The sequence below is a fragment of the Octopus bimaculoides genome, chromosome 2 (assembly GCF_046866305.1).
Source record: "Octopus bimaculoides isolate indiv1 chromosome 2, ASM4686630v1, whole genome shotgun sequence".
Classification (NCBI taxonomy): domain Eukaryota; kingdom Metazoa; phylum Mollusca; class Cephalopoda; order Octopoda; family Octopodidae; genus Octopus; species Octopus bimaculoides.
Genome location: NC_142929.1, coordinates 98187341 through 98209216, shown reverse-complemented (window position 1 = coordinate 98209216; position 21876 = coordinate 98187341). Strand labels below are relative to the sequence as shown.

Here is a 21876-nt window from a genome sequence, read left to right as displayed (position 1 = left end):
GCCATTTTAAACACCATTGTCAAGACCCAGAGTGAATTGCTGAAGGTCTTCGATTTGCTTGTGTAAAACAACTTCCAGGCCAGATTCCAAAAGTGGCAGGAACGTAGGGACCAGTGTATTGCTGTGCAAGGTGACTATTTCAAAGGAGATAATGCTAAAACTTTGGTAAATAAACTTTTCTTTTTTTTATCAAACATAACTCATCTGAAAACTCATTGATACCACCTTGTAAGTATGGTCAATCTACAATACAAATTTTAGAGTCTGAATAGTGATACTACTGTAAACAAAAATAAATAAATAAAGCAAAGAGATTTTAGACTTTTGTATGAAACTCTCAATTTATCGAAAATAATACAATTAGGGTGAACAATATTTTCATTTTGAGAAATATGTCTCTTGAGTAATCACCATTTTATTCAAGGAACAATGTCTAAAATGAAATAACAAAAATTGAAGAAAAAAAACATACAAATATTAATTAATAATAATGATTTTCTTTTGACTAGGTACAAGGCCAATTTTTTAAAATGGGTTGGGTAAAGTCAGTTGAATTGATATAGCATATTACTGGTACTTATTTTATCAATCCTGTGAGAATAAAAGGCAAAGTCAGCCTCAGAACAGAGAAATGAAACTAAATGCAGTAAAACATGAAATCTGGTTCTACTTCCTCGGCCATCTCCATTGCTCTAATATTATTAATGATAATGACAACAAAAATAGTGATATATTTGGCGAGGGAATATACAAGGCTTGGTTGTCACCGGATAAAAAACCACATACTAAAATACTAAAATAGCCTGCCTACTATGTCACCACAGCTTTGTCACAATATATTAAACAATTGTCCAACAGCCTAGATATGGTATGCTAACATATCCATCACCACACATTGACATGCTCACACAAACAGTTCCATCACCACACATTCAAAGATGTGTCACCTGTACACAGAAGCACTGTCCACTGCACACTACTGGTCACTTCACTCCACACTACCAGTCACTCTACATGCTACTAGCCCTTGCACTACATACCAACACACACACACACTCTCTCTCTCTCTCTCTCTCTCTCTCTCTCTCTCTCTCTCTCGCAGCTACATACAAATGTATACTTTATATTTACAGTAGAATGTCTTCCAACTGTTAATCACTACAACTGTGGAGTTGATGTGATTAGATTGTGTCTGTCAGCAGACTGAAACTAGCAGTTAGGTGACCTTCTCAGGGTCACGTGTTGGCTGTCATGTGGTTTGAACTTGGGACCATGTAGTCAGTAGTCCAGTACTCACAACCTTAGAGTTTCTTGTATATATGCAAGATAATTTCAATTCCGGAAGAAAATATATGAAAACTACATTTCCACTTCTATAAAAGATGATTTTCATTAGCATTCAATGGATATGTAATGATGGTATGTAGAGAATATGATGAGCTGAAGTATAGAAAATATGCATATTACAATTGCAGATCATAATCTAGCTAGCATACTGTTATCAGAAATATTGATATCATCTGCAATCAAATATTACATGGTTTTCAAATACACCAACATGCACACACACACACACACACACACACACACACCATTAAAGGTCATTCATTTGAATACAGAAGTAATATCTGTTCTTATTTGCCATTGAGATATATATATATATAGATAGATGACTGCATAAATAGCTCTTCTCATTTCTTTCCTTCTCATGATTTCAATCACATGAAATATTTATTAGTGGTTATCTCTGATTATGGAAAATAAGCAATTGACTTGATTTATCATTATTTTTTGTGATGTAAATAAATATATGTTTTCTTAAATGCAGATGTTTAAATAAGAGATGTAGCAGCATGAATTGCTAAGACTTCAGGCTGCCAATTGAATTGTTGATGATTCGTGTAGTATCACAAACACAACACTGTATCATTGGCCATAATGCCACTTAACTCACAAATGGCCCAGTCCTAGCTGTAAATAAGCAATAGAGAGAAGGTAAAGCTTATCTGTATAAATAAAGGGGACATAACTGACATGTAGTTTATTGACCTGCAGTAACATTTTACTATTAGCATTGAAAACTGGGCATTTGGAATTATTTGTCCAGCATTTCTGGAAATAAAGTCTATCAATTTCCTGTGAGCTTTCCTTTAACTGTATCTGGGCATCAAAAGATAAGTATGAATTAATTACTTGTTTGTTTAATGACAGAATATGAAGAAGGCAAGTGTGAGAAATCTGATTAAGAGTATTTTGTTCAAATCCTGCTATGGATATAGCTTGGAGAATGATTGGCTTTGCCAAACCTGTTGAATTAGAAGCCTCCTAGTATTATGTTGATGCATGTGTGTGTGTTACCTGAGTATGAGATTATGCTGTTGTCATTTCTAAGGTGTGAGTTATGATAAAATGGTCTGGATTAGAGATGGTTTGAAGTGTGTTGAGATTCTTGAGTGATATGTTGTTGAAATTCTTTAAATAAATATAAACATATGCAAACACGCACATAGTCATGCATACACACGCAGCATCTTACAATGGTTGTGTAACTTTACATATGTCTCTATTATTAAATTATGTCAAACATAAAATTAACCTTCATATTCACCTATAAACATACATACATGGTTTTATATACATAATGTATACACACACAACATAAATACAGAGTATTTTTGTTTGTTGTATAGAATATACTTAAATATGTATACATACGTTTTGTATTAATGTATTGCCATTGTCTATCAAAGCAGCAGCAAACTTTTATCTGAAGACCTAAAGCCTGCATCACTGATCCAATATAGGTAACTGATGGTACTTCAATGGCACCAACTGTATTAACAATAAACATATTAAGCAGAATTAACCTTCAACAACCTAAAATCAGATGTAGTCCTTTCTACATTGATTTTTGTTTTCTTTTTTGATGCTAGGCTAAATAGTACATGAGCACAAACAACAGAATTGGTTTAAATGTGGCTGCCTATCACCAAATAGAAGCTTTTGAAGATGCTTTCAGTTCATCATATTGATTTGCATATTTCAGAAGGTAATAGTTTTTGTCTGGAAATTTATAACAAAAGACATTTCCAAGCCATCTGTTACATTTTACAAAATTCCCTTGTCTCTTTTGGAGTAAATTGGAAATCTAAATCAGCTGGGCAATTCCATTCCTGGATGTCATTTCAAAGATCTGGAAGAAAGCAGAGAAAATCTACAGTTATTTTGCACTTTGTAGGTTACAAAAGAAAATAAAATGTTATTACTGATTAGACTTGTAGTGTGTCAGAAAAACTATTCATGTTGTCGGGATTATAACTAATACATATATATATAATATATATATATATATATAGAGAGAGAGAGAGAGAGAGAGAGAGACGGAGAAAGAGAGAGAGAGAGATCATATTAATTATAATAGTCTTTCTATTTATAAAACCCTGCTAATAAGATTATATATTGCAATAATCACAAGGATTGATTTTTAAATATCTGAAATTATAGAAAGTAACAGTTGGGTTATGGCTACAAAAAATTCTATATTTTGTTGTTAATTTACTATACAGCTTTGGGGAGTAAATAATTTGGGACAATAGCTTTTTAGTAATTCTATTATGTTTATTTGTGGGTTATAGCTATAAAAAGATTCTATATTTTGTTGTTAATTTACTATACAAATTTGGGGAGTATATAATTTGGGACAATATTTTTTTAGTAATTCTATTATGTTTATTTGTATTAATATTATTCTAGGGGTGATTTAACTCTTCCAAGCACAGGTAGGATAGTACTGGCCTACATGCACTATTGTATGTAAGTGAGACAGCTACTACAAAGACAGAACAGTGACTAGCTACAACAATGAGGGTCATGGAACAAGCAATCAAACGAGACAGTAAAAATGTGGAGAAGTGGAGAAAAGAGCAAGAGGGAAAGAAATAATATGAGTAAAAGAGGAGAGTGTAATGAATAAAGACAGCTTTATGATAGAGAGGAGAAATAAGAGATAATGTGATAAGTAAGGAGATATAGTGAGTGAGCATATGATAGAGAAAGAGAAAAATTTATGTATGATATCAGTGAGCTTGGAGTAGACATTGGAAAATTAAAATCTGCTTCATTGGGAAATAATGTGGAGGTAGATTTTGCAATGAGGAAGGAAATATGTAAAGACGAGGAAAGAAAGAAATAACTGAGTCGGTTTAATGCAGGAAAGTGAGTAGAGATAAAAAATAGAATAACTAAAAGACAATGAATCAAGGAGAAAATGGAGCAAGGTTTGAAGGGAAAACATAAAAGATTACAGATAGATTGACATAAACCGCTGTAAGTTTTTATGGTTACTATGCTACTAATATATATCATCGTCATCATCATCGTCGTTTAACGTCCGCTTTCCATGCTAGCATGGGTTGGATGATTTGACTGAGGACTGGTGAAACCAGATGGCTACACCAGGCTCCAATCTGATTTGGCAGAGTTTCTACAGCTGGATGCCCTTCCTAACGCCAACCACTCCGAGAGTGTAGTAGGTGCTTTTACATGCCACCGGCATGAAGGCCAGTCAGGCGGTACTGGCAACGGCCATGATCAAAATGGTGTATTTTACGTGCCGCCTGCACAGGAGCCAGTTCGACAGAATCATGAAATAATTCGTTTAACATCATCATCATCATCATCATCGTTTAACGTCCGCTTTCCATGCTAGCATGGGTTGGACGATTTGACTGAGGACTGGTGAAACCGGATGGCAACACCAGGCTCCAGTCTGATTTGGCAGAGTTTCTACAGCTGGATGCCCTTCCTATCTCACGCCACCTTGGAAGGTGGATGTTAATGGTGATGATGCTGATAATAGCTTACTTAACTGAAATAAGATGTTAAAGATAATAATTAGTTATTACAGAAGTACCAAAGCTAAAAGATCTCATACTAAATAATTCATGTTGTAAAAAAAAAGTGTGAAGAAAGATTGAGTGATAAATAGGTTTAGGTAATTAGACAGACTGAAAATATAAGTTGTACAGCTTAAACAGACGTTGCAAATGGGTACAGGCATAGCTGTGTGGTTAAGATCATTTTGCAGTGCTGTGTTTCTGGATTTGATTCTACAATACAACACTTTGAGAAATTTTTTCCATTCCCTCAGGTGACCAACATTTTGTGAGTGGAATAATTTGGTAGCTTGTTTTATGTTTGTGTAAATTTAGCATTATTGTAATTTTACAACCATTTTATTTGTTGACCTGGGTTGGATGGTTCAGCAGAATCCTATGGGTTAAAGGACCACATGTTGTATTTAGGTGTTGCTTTTTTGTACTGCTACATATCACCTTCACCCTTGTTCATCATTCACCTCTATCCCTGTCTTTAACCATTTGTCACTCTCCTTTCACACTCTCATAAACTTGCCCACCCAATCCTCTGTCCTTATTCTCTTTTATATATATATCTATTTTTTGTACCTTAAAAGTATACCTCGACACTTCATCACTAACATCTTCCTCTTTCCAACTGAGATAGCCATGTATCTTCTCTACAGCAAGACAGTTATTTTTGTCCCTCTTTCAACACCTGACATGAATCCACCTCCCTCAGTACCACACCCTCCCTAGCTATAATCCTGAAGTGGATTGATTGGTAATGTTTGAGAAATATACAAACATCATAAAATGCTACAAAGTAGTGTTCTTATGTGGAAGAAGCACAGGATACATAAAAACTATAGAAACTCAGGAAATTGATTCTCTGAAATGCCTTGGTAGCTCATTAGAGGTAGTAGATAATTTCTGCTACTTAGGGGACCAAATTAGTAGTGGATTAGGATGTATGGAGAGTGTAATTGCTAGAATAAGAATAGGAAGGAGGAAACTGTTGGTTACAAAAGGTTTCACTCTCTGAGTGAAATGAAGATTGTATGATGTATGTAGAGTTACATGGTGGTGGAATAGTACGGTAGACAAAGCCATTAGAGCAAAGAAACAGGCCTGGAAAGCCTGGAAGGGTGGCAGTAGCAGGGAACTGTACCAGGTAGCCAAAAGGGAGGCTGGGTGGCAGGTATACATAGCTAAGGGCGAAGCAGAAAAGAAGTTTGCCAATGTCCAGTGACTTGAAGACCAAAGAACTGAAGTATTTTGGATTGCAAGACAGTGTGTGAGAGAAAATTGTGATGTCACAGGAGAGAAATGTGTCCGCATGGATGATGGTGCACTTGCTTTTAATGATTCGGAAAAGAAAGAGGCTTGGAGAAGCTATTATGAAAGACTGAACATGGAGAATGAATGGGAGGAGGAGAACCTGCCAAATGTTGACCCAGTAGAGGGACCAGCTATCTGAATAGACAGCTCCCTGCTAGATAAAGCAATTAAGGGTATGAAGCCAGGAAAAGCCCCTGGCCCATTAGGAATCACTGCTGAGATGTTTAAAACATCTGGTGGTGTGGGCTATGGCATAGTCACCCGCATTGTAAACCAGGTAGTTCATGACGGAGTCATATCCAATGACTGGCGTAGCAGCACCATAGTCAACTGCTACAAGGGTGATGATCTAGATAGAAATAACTACAGGGGTATCAAACTGCTGGATCAGGTGATGAAGGTCATGGAGGGGTCAGCCCATCTCATTAGGGAGAGAGTCTGCTTAGATAAGATGCAGTTCGGTTTTGTGGTGGATAGAAGCACCACTGATGCCATATTCCTGGCTCGACAACTGCAGGAGAAATACCGAGCTAAAGATAAACCCCTATACTTAGTTTTTATGGACTTGGAGAAAGTCTTTGACAGGGTCCTCTGATCCCTTATCTGGTGAGCGATGCGGAAACTGGGAACTGACGACTGATTAATAAGGGCTGTACAGGCCCTATACAGAGAGGCCGTTAGTAAGGTTAGGATTGGCAATGAGTATAGTGAAGTTTTCCGGGTAGAAATAGGGGTCCACCAAGGTCCAGCCCTCAGTCCCCTTTTATTCATCATAGTCCTCCAGGCAATAACAGAGGAATTCAAGACGGGTTGCCCCTGGGAGCTCCTCTATGCTGATGACCTGGCCCTTATAGCAGAATCACTACCAGAACTAGAAAAGAAATTTCGGGTGTGGAAGCAAGGTTTAGAATCGAAAGGCCTTAGAGTCAATGTAGCAAAGACCAAAGTTCTAGTAAGTAGGAAGGTGAACACATCACACACACCCTCAGGTAGGTGGCCCTGCTTGATGTGTAGAAAAGGTGTAGGTAGAAACTCCATAAGATGTACCCAGTGTAAGCTATGGATACATAAGAGGTGCAGCAACATCAAAGGAAGGTTTGCGCTGGTATGGTCATGTACTACGGATGGGTGAGGAGAGATGCATGATGAAGTGCCACTCCCAAACTGTTGAAGGAATCCGGCGTAGAGGTAGACCCAAGAAGACATGGGATGAGGTGGTGAAGCATGACCTTTGAACGTTGAGCCTCACAGGCAATGACAAAAGACCGAGACCTCTGGAGTTATGCTGTGACTGCGAAGACCTGACAAATAAAGTGAGTTCACGGTTGTATCTGACACTAGTTTTGCATAACCGGCCCCAGCCCATTCAACAGTACCTTGGATCATAGGGTGACCTGCTGTGCTTGAGGAGACCTATTGAGTCAAGTACATCAACATCAAAATGAAAATCAAACGGAAATTGTAGTTGTGACACCCATGCTGGTGGCATGTAAAAAGCACCATCCGGACGTGGCCAATATCAGCACCGCCTTGACTGGCTTCCATGCTGGTGGCACGTAAAAAGTACCAACCGATCATGGTCATTGCCAGCCTCCTCTGGCCCCTGTGCAGGTGACACGTGAAAAGCACCCACTACACTCACGGAGTGGTTGGCATTAGGAAGGGCATCCAGCTGTAAAAACACTACCCAATCAGACTGGAGCCTGGTGCAGCCTCCTGGCTTCCCAGTCCCTGGTCGAACCATCCAACCCATGCTAGCATGGAAAACGGATGTTAAACGATGATGTATATGGAAAGCAATTCTACATGGTAGTGAGATGTGGTCTCTGAGGATGTGCTAAGGTTAAAGAGAAATAAGGCTAGTATTCTCCGTTAGATACCGTGTAATGTAAGTGTACATGTTTGACAGAGTGCTAGTATATTGAGAGAGAAGTTAGGCATAAGCGGAATTAGTTGTTATGTGTTAGAGAGAGAGAAGATCGTACTGGTTTGGTCATGTGATGCAGATGGATGCTGTCAGCTCCACAAAGAAGTGCCGATCTCTCAAAGTAGATGGAACAAGACGACAAAGGACTGAGATACCGGGCATCTTGCTGTACTCAAGAAGACCTGTACTCTGCAGCAGAAGTGTTAAGACTAGATCCTCCACTGGTGGTGAGGATTCACTTGCAAGTCTTGTGCTGATGCCACATAAAAAGTACTTGTGGCAGTACCACGTAAAAGTGTCCATGCAGTGCCATATAAAAGCGCTCAGCACACTCTGTAAAATGGTTGTGTTTAGAAGGGCATCCAGCTGTAGAAACCATGCCAAATCAGACAGGAGCCTGGTGCAACTCTCCTGCTTGTCAGCTCTAGTCAAACCATCCATCCCATGCCAGCATGGACAATGGCTGTTGATGATGATATTTATATTCTTGTATCAGATAACCAAAGCCAAGATGTGAGTGTTTTGTATATGGTCATCAGTATTGCATTATGTCAAAAGCCAAAGTACTTCACTCACAACACCTTACCCTGTAACCAAAAGTAGGTAGTATAGTTGATATGGTTCATCACTGTTAACAGATGCAGCAAACTACTTGAAAATAGGGCTGTGGTTCAATTCTACCTGCAGAAAAAGACTAACCAACAAATGAAACTATATGATCATTTGATTTGCTAAAAATAGTAGTCAAATCTTCCTCAAATCACACCTTTTGAAAAAGTTAAGACACATTGGATATTGTATTCTTTGACATATGAGAAAAGACATTGATCATAGGTCTACTCCCTCAGAATTGGCCTGAGCTAAACAACTATTTTTCGTAGGTCAGTTTTGTATCTGGGGTTAAACTTTTCGAGATGTCTAAAATCTTCAGAGCCAGCATTCAGTTCTGGCATCTATAGTAAGAAAGACATTAGAGAGAATTTCTCCCTGGATATGGAGGTAAAGTATCATGAGTAGGTTTTCATGTCTGTGGAACTGAAGATCAGTATTACAAGCTGATGAAGTAAATTCCTATCATTGCTAACTGTGGACCTATTAAGGATTAGATGAACTGAACTGAGCTGTTAAACAGTTAAATATTTGGGCCATTTCGTAATGCAACCATGTGGAATAAGTGAAATGGTTGAACAGTGATCTAAATATACGCTGAGACTTGGATCACCAGTTTCAACATATATTAATCTTAGAATTTTTAACCATGAGTTTTCAGTTGTTCAGTCAACCTAACTATAGACATAGGCATGACTGTGTGGTAAAAAGTTTGCTTCCCAACCACATGGTTCCTGGTTCAGTCCCACTGCATGGTTTCTTGGTTAAGTGTCTTCTACTATAACCTCGGGTCAACCAAAATCTTGTGAGAGGATTTGGTTGATGGAAACTGAAAGAAAGTCATCAGTGTATATATATATATATCCATCTATGTGTGTGTCCTTGTCTCCAACTACCACTTAACAACTGGTGTTGGTGTGTTTATGTCCCTGTAATTTAGCAGTTTGACTAAAGAGACCTGTAAAATAAGTACTAAGCTTAAAAAAAAACAAAATATGTACTTGGATTGATTTGTTGAACTAAAATTCTTTAAGGCAGTGCCCCAGCATGGCCACAGTCTAATTACTGAAACAATCAAAAGATAAAAGATATACTCAAGTGACTCAGTTATTCCACAGTGGTGAAACTACTGTGTTTAGTGTTCTACCTTCAACAAAGCCTTAAGTAGTCAGTGTGAAATTGTGTGTGACAAGTATGTATTTTTTTAATTAATAGTGCAAACCATCCAATTGGCTTCCACACTGTTTCTGCCTACACAATTTCATTTAGAAAGTTCTGGTTGAACTAAGGCCACAGTAGACTATTGCTCAATATGCCATGTTGTGATTGTGAGAGGCAAACTTAACCATTCATCCATGGTGCATTTACATACAGCACTTAGATTAACTATGCATGCATGTGCGCATGCACACACACGCACAAACAAACGTTTAAAACATCGAAACAAGACCTGAATCTGATCGTTTAATCCAGGGGTTTTCAAACTGTGGTCCGCGGACCACAGGGGGTCCGCGGACCACAGGGGGTCCGCAAGGACAATACAGGGGGTCCGTAGACAGCAAATACTTTTTATGGGCAATTTGATTTTATATATGTTTTTTAATCGAAATCTTTTAATTGACAATAAACCTATTTGTTAAATACTGTTAAATAAATAAATGTAAAAATGTATGTTATTTTAAGCAAATATTTATGTATAAATTTCATAAGCGTTTATAAAGGGGTCCTTAAGGTAAAGCCTGAAATATAAAGGGGTCCGCAAGTCAAAAAGTTTGAAAACCCCTGGTTTAATCTATTTATAAAAACATTGTTGCTACACCCTAACTACTAGGTAATGTGCCCTCTGCATGCATACATACATATATAAATATATGTGCAGGTATGGTTGTGTAGTTAAGAAATTTGCTTTCCAATTACATGACTTCAAGTTCAGACCCACTGCATGGCACTTAAGGCAAATGTCTTCTACTATAGCTCCAGGTTGACCAAAGCCATGTGTGTGGATTTGGTAGATAGAAACTGAAGGAAGCTTGTATATAAATGTGTGTGTATGTGGTTGTCTCTCCTCGTCTTGACATTGTATAATAATGGTGAATGTCATTGTCATACAAGCAGTGTAATTCATTTCCAGTCTTCCATGAAAATTTTTTCTGACCAAGGAGAAATATTACCTTACTTGAAAACTGGTGAGGATTGATGACAGGAAGGGAATCCAGCTGTAGAAATATCTGCTTCAACAAATTCCATCAAACCCAAGCATGGAAAAGTAGTAATCATCATCAACAAGAACTGAGCTAGTGTAGTGATTGGGAAGAGACAAATTCACATTACACAGAACATGCAGTTGTTCAACTGAAACATCACTTTGACCAACTTAGCTTTTCATCTCCATCCAAGTAATAAACACTAGTTATAGAGTTGAATGATTGGTACATGTTTCTCAATTGTTTCTTATGAAAACTTCTGGATTTCTTGTGAAAACTCATTTCTACATACCACATTGATCAGACAGTGTTTAGGTGTTAGTCCAAGTACCAAACAAACAGGTGACTAACCTTCACTGCACTGATTAAATTTTTGCCTCACAAGCTGGTGATGTAATATGCTCATCATATGCAAATCAGTTCTAACAACTCTTTCTATTGGTCAGTAAATTAGTTCTAACAACTCTTTCTATTGGTCAATAAATCAGTTCTAACAACTCTTTCTATTGGTCAGTAAAAATAATGTGTATACTATGTCATAAGAAATGTGGAAAATTCCAGAAAGTACCTCACTATCAAAAAAAGGATTAACTTGGTTCCTGTGCACAAAGGTTCAAAATCATACATGGCTGAGTCAATCAGGCATTAGGCAACTAGCTGAAGGATGTGGTGAGTTTTTCTATCTTTTAGTTATAGGAGGCATACCATCTAATGCCAGGTGGTTAACAAATCTCACTTTCAAATGACCCAGTATAACTTATTGAAAATAGATTCTACAAAGTAAGAATAGTTCAATATTTGTAAGCAGCAGTAGCACTGTTAAATTGCTGAATGTTTCATCAGTTTCCAGAATGTAATTTAAATTATCCTGTGAGTGTAGCATAGAGAGTGATAATCTTCATCAAACTGACTGACTGACTGGAAGGTATGGATCGTACTTTCTGGTAATTGAAATTTAATATCCTGCTGAAATGAACTTTGCCTTCAAGAGACAATAAAGTAGCAATCAAGCACTGAAGTTAGTGTAATCAATGACACCTTTCTGCAAAATTTATGGCCTTGTGCCAATGTTAAAAGTTAATAAATTTAATGATAATCACCAAAATTGAAAGAGATTAGTGATGGTAACATGTAACATCAAGCAAGCAAATAAACTAGCATTAGCAGCATCTGAAGCAAAAAGGATTGTCACATTGACATAGACTAAGGAGTTAAAACATTATCTCTGGCCTGGAAAAGGAGACCATTTTGGAAAAAATATCTGTTAATGACAACATACTATAGCAATATTCAGTTTGCTTACTTTTGTTATTATTCTATTAAACGATAGCCACAATAAGCAAACTGTATAATAAATTCATGTCAATTTGTTTTAACATTTTTTTCCCTCAGCAAAATAAAATAAAATTAATTTTGGAGGTATATTGATATTTTATTGAAATCCTTATCTGACTTTTGAAAATTAATTAATTTGCCTATTTAACAGAGTTCTTTAATAAATATATTATTTAATTTGAGGGAAGTGTTTTTCTTAAGAAAAAAATCAGTTGTTAAAAAAGGTTTGGATAAACAAAGGAAGATTGAGTTTTATTTTTTAATTTTATTCATTGAACTTTTATGGTAACATTATGGTTTCATTGAATGAAGGATAGGGGTTATTAAAAAAAAGTGCAAGTTTAACTGCAAGTCTCAGTTTCAATATTAAGCAAACAAAAAAAAAAATTATTGGGATTAAAAATAAAATATAATTTCTGGATCCAAGATTTTAAAATATAACTATTCATTTCTAGATTTCTTTATTATTTGTTTAAATCCATCTCCCATGATCAAATGGGAGATGTTCCCTATAAAATTTTGATACATATTGTTCAGACAAGACATAGGAATGGTACCTGTTTTCAGCTCAGCTGAGAGAGAGATGAGTTTAATGTGTCCTTGTTCTAAGAGCACATTGTTACCATTCTGAGATACATGATGTATATTATGATGATGATGATGATAATAATAATAATAATAATAATAATAATAATAATAATAAATATATATATGATAAAAATAAGATAAACTTAATGCATCATGTATATGAAGATATACATGATGATTTTTTTTTAAATACCCAAATAATGTAATATTTTGTATTTGACTAGGTGCAGAGCAGTATTTGTAAAAATAGGGGAGAGGATATACTTGACTAAATCAACATCAGTATATTACTGGTATTATTTTATTGTCCTGAGGGGAGGGGAGCAGAAAGTTAAATGAAGTAACTGCCAAGCAGGATTTGTACTTAAAAATATGAAATACTCAATTACAGGTATAAAGCATTTAAAACAGTTCCTCTCCATATAAACCACCTTTATTACACCAGATAAATACAACAATCAAAAGACAATGTAACATAACACAGAATTCTGCAACATGTCTAAAACTGAAGAGAGTTTAGATTTAATAGACACAAGAAATTTAAGAGGGAATATTGTGTCACTCTTACTCATTCAATTCTTGTGATTTTATCAATATAGAGTGGAAAAAGTACAGAGTATTAAAGGGAAACAGTTGAAGGTTTGATGTGTAAGAGTTGAACCTAATTTGATCAGGATGTTTTATCACAAGTTTGTTATGTACAATGTTTATTACATTCTGCTCCCTTGAACTACTAATTAACAAAACATTTGTTAGTTATACTAGGTCCCTGCCGATAAAAGAGGTGAGCCATTCCTCCTGGTATCTATTTACAGTGAGATAGCTCCTCCTCCTGGTATCTATTTACAGTGAGATAGCTCCAACCATAGTAAGTTAAGTAATTCACCAAGGATTTGGAATAGTGTATGTGTTGGCACTCCGTCGCTTACAACATCGAGGGTTCCAGTTGATCCGATCAACGGAACAGCCTGCTCGTGAAATTAACGTGCAAGTGGCTGAGCACTCCACAGACACGTGTACCCTTAACGTAGTTCTCAAGGATATTCAGTGTGACATAGTGTGACAAGGCTGACCCTTTGAATTACAGGCACAACAGAAACAGGAAGTAAGAGTGAGAGAAAGTTGTGGTGGAAGAGTACAGCAGGGTTCGCCACCATCCCCTGCCGGAGCCTCGTGGAGCTTTTTAGGTGTTTCGCTCAATAAACACTCACAATGCCCGGTCTGGGAATCGAAACTGCGACCCTATGACCGCGAGTCCACTGCCCTAACCACTGGGCCATTGGAATAGTACTACTGATGCTACTAGCAGAATTGAAACCTTCACTTTTTCACTCAGTAGGTGTTCTTCTAAGTCTGATCATTTGTAACCTACTGATGCAATTAGCTGTGATAAAAAGGAGTGGGCATTTTCTTGAAGAATTGGTATATGTTAAACACTTGAATGTCTTTCTGCCATTTATGTTCTTTTCTTTTCTGTTTTTTTTTTATAAAACATGATTTGAAATTTACAGAAAGAAACAGTCAAAAATAAGGAGGCACCTGTGAGAGGGAAATATATGAAGAAATGTTGAAGTAAGTGGTTGAATATTTGGAATGCTCTGTTCCTAACAGTTAACTTGTCAACTGTGAAGTGAGTATTGCTTGTTTTGCAGTTTCAGTGATCAACACAAATAATATAGTTATGCTTAAGGCCACTAACCAATGCCTTTCCTTTCCTGATGGCTGTCCCAAATGATAATGGTGACTGCCTCCTTCATTGTAGGCAATATTCTTTACCAAACATTTATAGAGCAGCAGAGTATGGACCACTTAAGGGCTAAGGAGTTGTGAGCTTTGGTTGTGTGAGAGAGATGGAGAAACAAACTTCATGGAAAAGTGTTAGTTTCTGTTTAGCTGTCTTGAAGAGTCACAGGTGACGTATATTTACTGCCAAGAGTAATAAGTGAAGAACTGGAAAAACTCCAATCAGCTAACTCATTGAAGTTCTTCCAGTTCTTCTCAGATTACCCTTGACAATAAATGTTCTTTATCTATTTTTCAATATCAGGAGGTTGGTGGGATAATGTTTCCTGACCGGTAGGATTATGTGAGGTGGGTTACTTTGATTAGGTAATGATGAAACAATCCAATGAGAGCAGAAGATGTGATAATTGGATAAATGTGAGAAGGATTTCAAGAATGTTTAAAGAGTCAGTGTGTCAATCAAAGGTATGGTTTTGTGGTAGGGAAACTAACTGGTACAAATAGTTATGAATGGGAAATAATTCTAGTTCTGTGTCAATAGTGTAGGAGGAGCATGAGAGCTAAGTGGACTTGTGTCCATTGGAATTACAGAAGACAAAGAATTCAAAGAGAAATAAGATGAAAATAGATGTTCTCGATGAAGGACAAGAGATAGTTAGCTAGTGGTAGTTAGAAGAGTTTTGGAAGGGATGTAAATAGGAGATAAAAGAATAGATGACAAGTTTGAAATTGGAATACATTATTTTGCCACATGGAAAAGGAATCTGGGCATAATTCTTCATCAGAGACCTAAAGTGTTTCCTGATAATGCTGAATAAGTAGATTGAAGGTAGTGAGAAATGAAGAAAAAATTAATTAGTGAATAATAAAGGGAAGAAGGAAATGCAATAAGGGGGGAATAGATGTTAATTTTAAGACAATGGATGAAACAGAGATAGGTAACAAGGACACTTTGGGTTCCACTCTTTTAGTTTATGTATTTTTGAATGTCTTTGAAAATAATTCCCAATCACTTCCAAAAATAAGTAGCCACTTTTATAACAAAAATCTTTTAGTTTATAAAGAAAATCCTCAACCTTCTATAAAAAAAAATACATTTTAATTAAATATAAATTTTAAAAATTAAACACTGATGATAAGGTACCAAATAAAACCAAGAGCATATCATTTTTAAATCAAATTCTTTAAAATCAACATAAATAAAACAAACAAACAATAAATCAAGAGAAATTTACCCCAAAATTAAAAACAACTGAACTCTTTAAAAATGTTTAAAAACAAATGAAGAAAAATTAACTGAAATATCTGGAACTAGGATTGAATCAAGATAAAATCATACAGCAAATAGTTCTTGTCAAGGAAAGCAAAAATCAGCAGCCTCAAAATATTTCTATATGCCACAAATCAAAAATTCACTGTTTGATAAATCTTAATTTCTATGGAAAGAAATGTGAAAAATGATGATATTCATGCCTTTAAAAAACACTATCAGACCCATAAATGAAGCAGTTCCAAACATTTTATAGATTTGATTTGCTGACACACAGTTAGTGCCATGCAGTGATCACCACTAATAATGGCCTGCTACAGAAATACCAGATTTTCAGCAGCAAGAATATTGAGATATTCAGGATTTTTCAAAGAAATTTTTTTTAAATGTGTAAAGTAGTTCAAAGGTAAATATAAAACAACTCTATGAATTAGTTGCACAAGAATTCCTCACACTATTTGGCAAATAAGATATTTTTTCTTAGCACCGGAACATTCTTTGAAAAGAAAAATACACTGTCAACTAAATCTCTACCTATAAACATTTCTGGTGTGTGTTTTATTAATGTATTATACAGTACAACATAATCTGACTAATATCGAACATTTTATTGGAAATAAAACCCTTTCGCTTTCTCTCTAGTTACAAGCATTCACTTAACACCTCAATACATTATTTTATTTAGTTTATTGTATATTCTGGAATGGAAAGCTTAAGTAAAAACTTATACCTAACTATATTCTCTCCCAATATAGAATATGCAACAGATCTTTCTCTCCATTTTACAATAAATATATAAAGTTCTCATCTGGAATTGATAATTTATGTGAAACATTAAGAAAATAAAGGGACTGTATATGTTTAAGTGTGTGTGAGTCTGTGTATAAATATATATCTGTATAGTGTATACATATGCATGTTATATATATATATATATATATATATATATATATATATATATATAACAATAAGAAAATGGAGGGGAATATGAGGTACTCATCAACTTGCAGACACTGTATTCCGTTGATTAATTTGTGTTTGTATCCATGTATACCTGTATATGGTAATGTATACATGCATATGCATGTATATATGAGTTTTTATGACTCTTTATATGTTTTTTTATATACTTTTTGTATGTTTTTATATGCCTTATATTTTTATTTTTTATTTTTATTTTATATTTGTATGTAAATTTTGCAAAATTCATGAATTGAATTTTGTAAATCTCTGAAGAGGCCTAGTGAATCATGCATGTACCCCCATTACATCATTTTCATCTACTAATTACTCCAGCGTTCTGGAGTTATATAGATAGAATGGGGCATGCCAACACTAGGCCGAAACAGCTGTAAGATTTTGTCCCTTCTCCAATTGCTAGATGTCCATTAAATTTGAAATCTTAATTGTTGATATGACATGGTATGTCATAAGTGTCTATATATTGACTTTTTTGTCATTTTGGTTATAAAATAAACAGATTAATCAACGGAATATAGTGTCTGTAAGTTGATGAGTACCTCATATTCCCTTCCATTTTCTTATTGCTATATAAATTTAGGGTAAAAAAAAACCCTTTTTACCCGCACCCACTTATTGCACTTGGTATAACACTAGTGTAACAATAATTGGATACCCTCCCAGCAGTATATTGGATATATATTATCCCTTAGTGGGTTGGATCCTCAACGCCTAACTCTCTTGGATTATATATATATATGTGTTACACAAGATTATAGATATATTATAGACGATTACACATAAACATATTCATGGACATATGATTATATATGTGTGAAGTACCAATGTATGTGGTGTGTGCGTATATGTTTCTCAGTCTGTTATTTACACTAAGAACAATGACAACCATTACTACTACTACTACAACACAACAACAACAACAAAAACAACAACTGAAGGCAGCAGACTGAGGGATACATCAACCAATATTGTATAGGTGGAGACGGGCAGTAAATCGGAGACAACACCATGCACAGATGAGATGACCACTGAAATCACCTGGACGGACAGCTACTCAGGCCCGATTGGCTGCTCTGATTAGTTCCAATGCTCAGAGAAGAAATGCTACTTTGAAAGGATTGAAGGCTGCTCATGGAGCCCCTGCAAATAAATAAACAAACAAATTTATAAAGAAATAGGTTTATAATGAAAAAAAAAACCCAACAAATTCATTTCTGACTCTTTTCTTCTTCTCTCCTTCTCTCTCTGTCTCTTCTCTACTTTCTCTCCCAGTCACTTTCTGTCTCTTCTATGCTCTCTCTCTCTCTCTCTTTTTCTTTTTACTCTTCTTTGCTCTCTCTTTTTTGTCTCTTTCTGCCTTACTTTTGCTCTCTTACTCTTTCTGTTTGTCTTGTTTCTGCTCTCTCTTTCCATTTGTTCTTTGCTCTCTATCTCTCTCTCCCTCCTTCTTTCCATTTGTTATTTACTCTCTCTCTCCCTCCCTCTTTCCATTTGTTATTTGCTCTCTCTCTCTGTCTTTCTGTTTGTTCTCTCTCTCTCTCTTTTCGTTTGTTCTCTCTCTCTTTCTTTCTTCTACACTGCTCCCAATTTCTTTTTCTCTTTCAGGAGCTGACCTGTCAATCAGGATTAAAGCTGTATCTGCATCTATATGCACAGACCATTGACAAGATTTTGTAGAAGACTGAGAGATACTCATCCATGCAAATCTCCCCTCTCCACACCATCAATATTTTATTTTCTAAGACAATGGCTGTGTGCTTTAGGGCCACTATAACTTGACAGGCATTGCTATCAGGATGCAGAGGCCTGGAACATCCACCTCACTACTCATTCTGCTAATATGCTCTCTCCCCATCTCTCCATCCCCCCCACACACAGATATATGTAGCAAAGCAAATACAAAAAACAAAAGTACAAGAGACATTCACAATTAATATTATTAGGTTGATACTTAGGGAAGAAATAAAAGTTATAATTTTTCAGACAGAGCCCTTCGTTTGATACAAGAGCAAAGTCCAGGAGTGACTAGGAAGAGAAGAAAGGAGACAAAAAAGAGAGCCCAGAAAAAACACACATGGGTTATCTTATTTTGTTTCATATTCACATACTGGAACCTCACCTCTTCCTTTCTCTCTTTCAGTTTCCAGGTGGGTAAGCCATGTATTCACCTCTTCAGTATGCTCCTCTCCCTCTATCATAGTTTCTTATTCTTCCAGTTTATACCCAGCTCAGTTGAAGGGTCTTATCTTGTGGGTACTTGGGGACCTCACAGGTGCTAGCCCCACATAAAAAGCACCAGTACACTGTTAAACGGTTGATATTAGGAAAGGCACCCAACTGTAGAAACCATGCCAAAGCAAACATAGAGCCTGGCAGAACCCTCAGGCTCATCTGTTCTTGTCAAACCATCAAACTCAGGCCAGCATAAGAAAAAAAGGATGTTAAATGACGATGATAATGATGTGTGTGTGTGTGTGTGTGTGTGTGTGTGTGTGTGTGTGTGTGTGTGTGCGTGCGTGCATGTGTGTGTGTGTGTGTGCGTGTGTATTGGTATGACTGAGAAAGAAGAACATGCTCAAAACCTTTTTCAGAGCCTCTGAAACAAACTGGTGGGAAAGGAAGGAAGAAACCATTGTTCATAAGTTATCTTGTTTGCAACAGAGTGGACTCCTTAAAGGCACCTAAGGCCATATGGAGAATCAAATTGAGCAACAAATTATTCATCCAATGATCTTAGGCCATGATGAAACACCACCTTCATGGCTATAGTCAAATACATTGACCCCAGTATTTAAATGGCACTTATAGTTTATAAAATTCAGAAGAATGAAAGGCAATTCAATCCAGGCATAATTTAAACTCAGACTGTAATGGGACGTAATAAAATACAGAGGATCTAGTAGACACAGAACATCAAGACAGTAAGCACTTACTTGAAAGCTTCTGACTTCAGCAGTTCAGTATAATACATGACTTTGGACTTGTGTGAAGAGAGTGGGAAGTCAAATGAAGGTTTAGCTGAATCAAAATGTTTCCACTGTAAGATATAACTGCCAGGTTGACCTGTTACTATGGATCCCTGAAAGAAAAGTATAACTATGACAGCAAACTATTTTCTATACAGCCAGTATGTAGAACCATCATTGTAAATATGTGAGATACAACAGACTGGAATAGATTACCAATGAAGCAGATCACAGATGCATGACAAGAGGTTTTGAAACAATTTCAAAGTAAAAGATGGGTAAAAACAATAGTATTTGCATATTTTAAATGGTTATCATGACCCTACTACAATGTGTAATATAATTTCATAGACTTCAGAAAGACTTGACAATGCATAGGAAGACCTGGAAAATCTTGTAGCCATATGGAATTCTTGAGAAGACTGTCACTCAAGAAGTCTGGTTTTATAACCATTTTAAATGTACTGTGATCATTAATGAAGACATTCTCTCAATGGCTCACAGTTGAATCTGATGTGTAACGTGACTGTATCCTCTCCTCCAAACTATTCCTAGTTATCATCATCTGTTTTATGTGTAAGGCCTTTGGATGTACCCAGTTCCAAAATGAATTGCCAGTAGACTGAGTCATGGAGTACTTATGGGCTCTCAACCATGTGTATGAGATAAAATATGTACCAGTAATATAATGTAGTTAATATATAGAAACAAGACACCCATAAAAATTGATTTTGTACCTAAGAAAAAATTAATAAATATTAAATTTGTACATGTGTTTTATAACGCAGGGTAAGAAGTTTGCTTCCCAACCACATGATTCCAGGTTCAGTCCCACTGTGTGGAACCTTGGGCAAGTATTTTCTACTATAGCCTCAGGCCAACCAAAGCCTTGTGAGTGGATTTGGTAGACTGAAAGAAGCCTATCCTATATATGTGTGTGTGTGTCTGTATTTGTCCCCGCCATCACCGCTTGACAACCAGTGTTGGTATGTTTACATCTCTGTAACTTAGCAGTCAACAAAATGATTGATAGAATAAGTGCTAGGTTTAAAAAATAAGTCATGGGGCTGATCTGTTCGACTAAAATCCTTCAAAGTGGTGCTCCAGCATGTTTGCAGTCAAATGACTGAAACAAATAAAAGAATATTCTAACAGTGCAAATAATATCACACTTACCTGTATACTATCACCATCACGACATATATGAGGGGGCTCAACAATGCTCAACTCAGCACCAACAGCCATTGATTTCTCAATGTACTGCACAGAACCAATACCTGCCGTTGCTCCTGTTACATGGTGAGTGTGAATGGGTTCATGTAACTGCTTCATACACCGGAACACAGTGAAAGTAATGTCACCTTTCAAGATATCAAAGTCCCATGTGATCACTGAGTTTTTCTGGGGTACTTGGATTAAAACCTGACAATAAATACAGTCAGAAAGTGTATTCATTATACTGAGAGTGACATTGAAATCATTATTAAACACAAATTTTCATATTCTAAATCCTAATTAGGATAAAACTATAAAAGTAATTATATAAGCAAAATAGAATGCCATATTATATAGATCCTATGATGATTGAAAAAAAAAAAACAAGAAAAGTTTAAAACAATCTTTTAAAAGGTACAGGGATTACCTCATGTGGATAATCTTTAACAACATGAGTTGTCTGATAGATACTATCTGTAGCAAAGGTTGGTTCATCAGGTGATTTATCAGCATCATCATCTTTCATGTATAGGGACTTAGGAACAACGCCACCATCTGGTATATGACACTGAAACACATCAAATAAGGTAGAAATTGAACAACCTTAAACAAACAAAAATTTGATGAAAGTGGTATAGAAAAGTTAAGATGCTAGTTCTGAAAGTTGAGAAGAGATTCACATCAGCTTTTATTCAGCTTCAGTTCTTCCTTGTTTATGGGATCACCTGCTGTAAAGAATATATAGTAATAAAGAAATTTGAAAAATTAAACTATACATTCCCTAACTTAATTTCTTAACATTAAAATAACATTATTCTGACATCAACTCTTTTGTATTAGC

The 21876-nt window shown here is 36.0% G+C and overlaps 1 protein-coding gene across 8 annotated transcripts in view; it reads right to left on the bottom strand.

Annotated features, from left to right (window-relative positions):
* Positions 1-314: 314 nt before the first annotated feature.
* Positions 315-21876, bottom strand: part of LOC106869109 (SEC14-like protein 5) — a 109355-nt gene continuing 87793 nt past the window's right edge. For 4 of the 8 annotated variants that reach the window (XR_016240687.1, XR_016240688.1, XR_016240689.1 and 1 more), the window contains 5 exons: positions 21463-21603; positions 20997-21242; positions 19788-19933; positions 10910-17994; positions 315-3193 (listed from right to left, as the gene is read on the bottom strand). Coding sequence is in view for 4 of the 8 variants with exons in the window: in XM_014914649.3 (XP_014770135.1) it covers positions 3181-3193; positions 17893-17994; positions 19788-19933; positions 20997-21242; positions 21463-21603 (648 nt within the window). In the remaining 4 variants the exon portion in view is untranslated. The remainder of the gene's footprint in view (positions 3194-10909; positions 17995-19787; positions 19934-20996; positions 21243-21462; positions 21604-21876) is intronic. The other 4 variants (XM_014914649.3, XM_014914650.3, XM_014914651.3 and 1 more) reach the window with 1 other exon arrangement.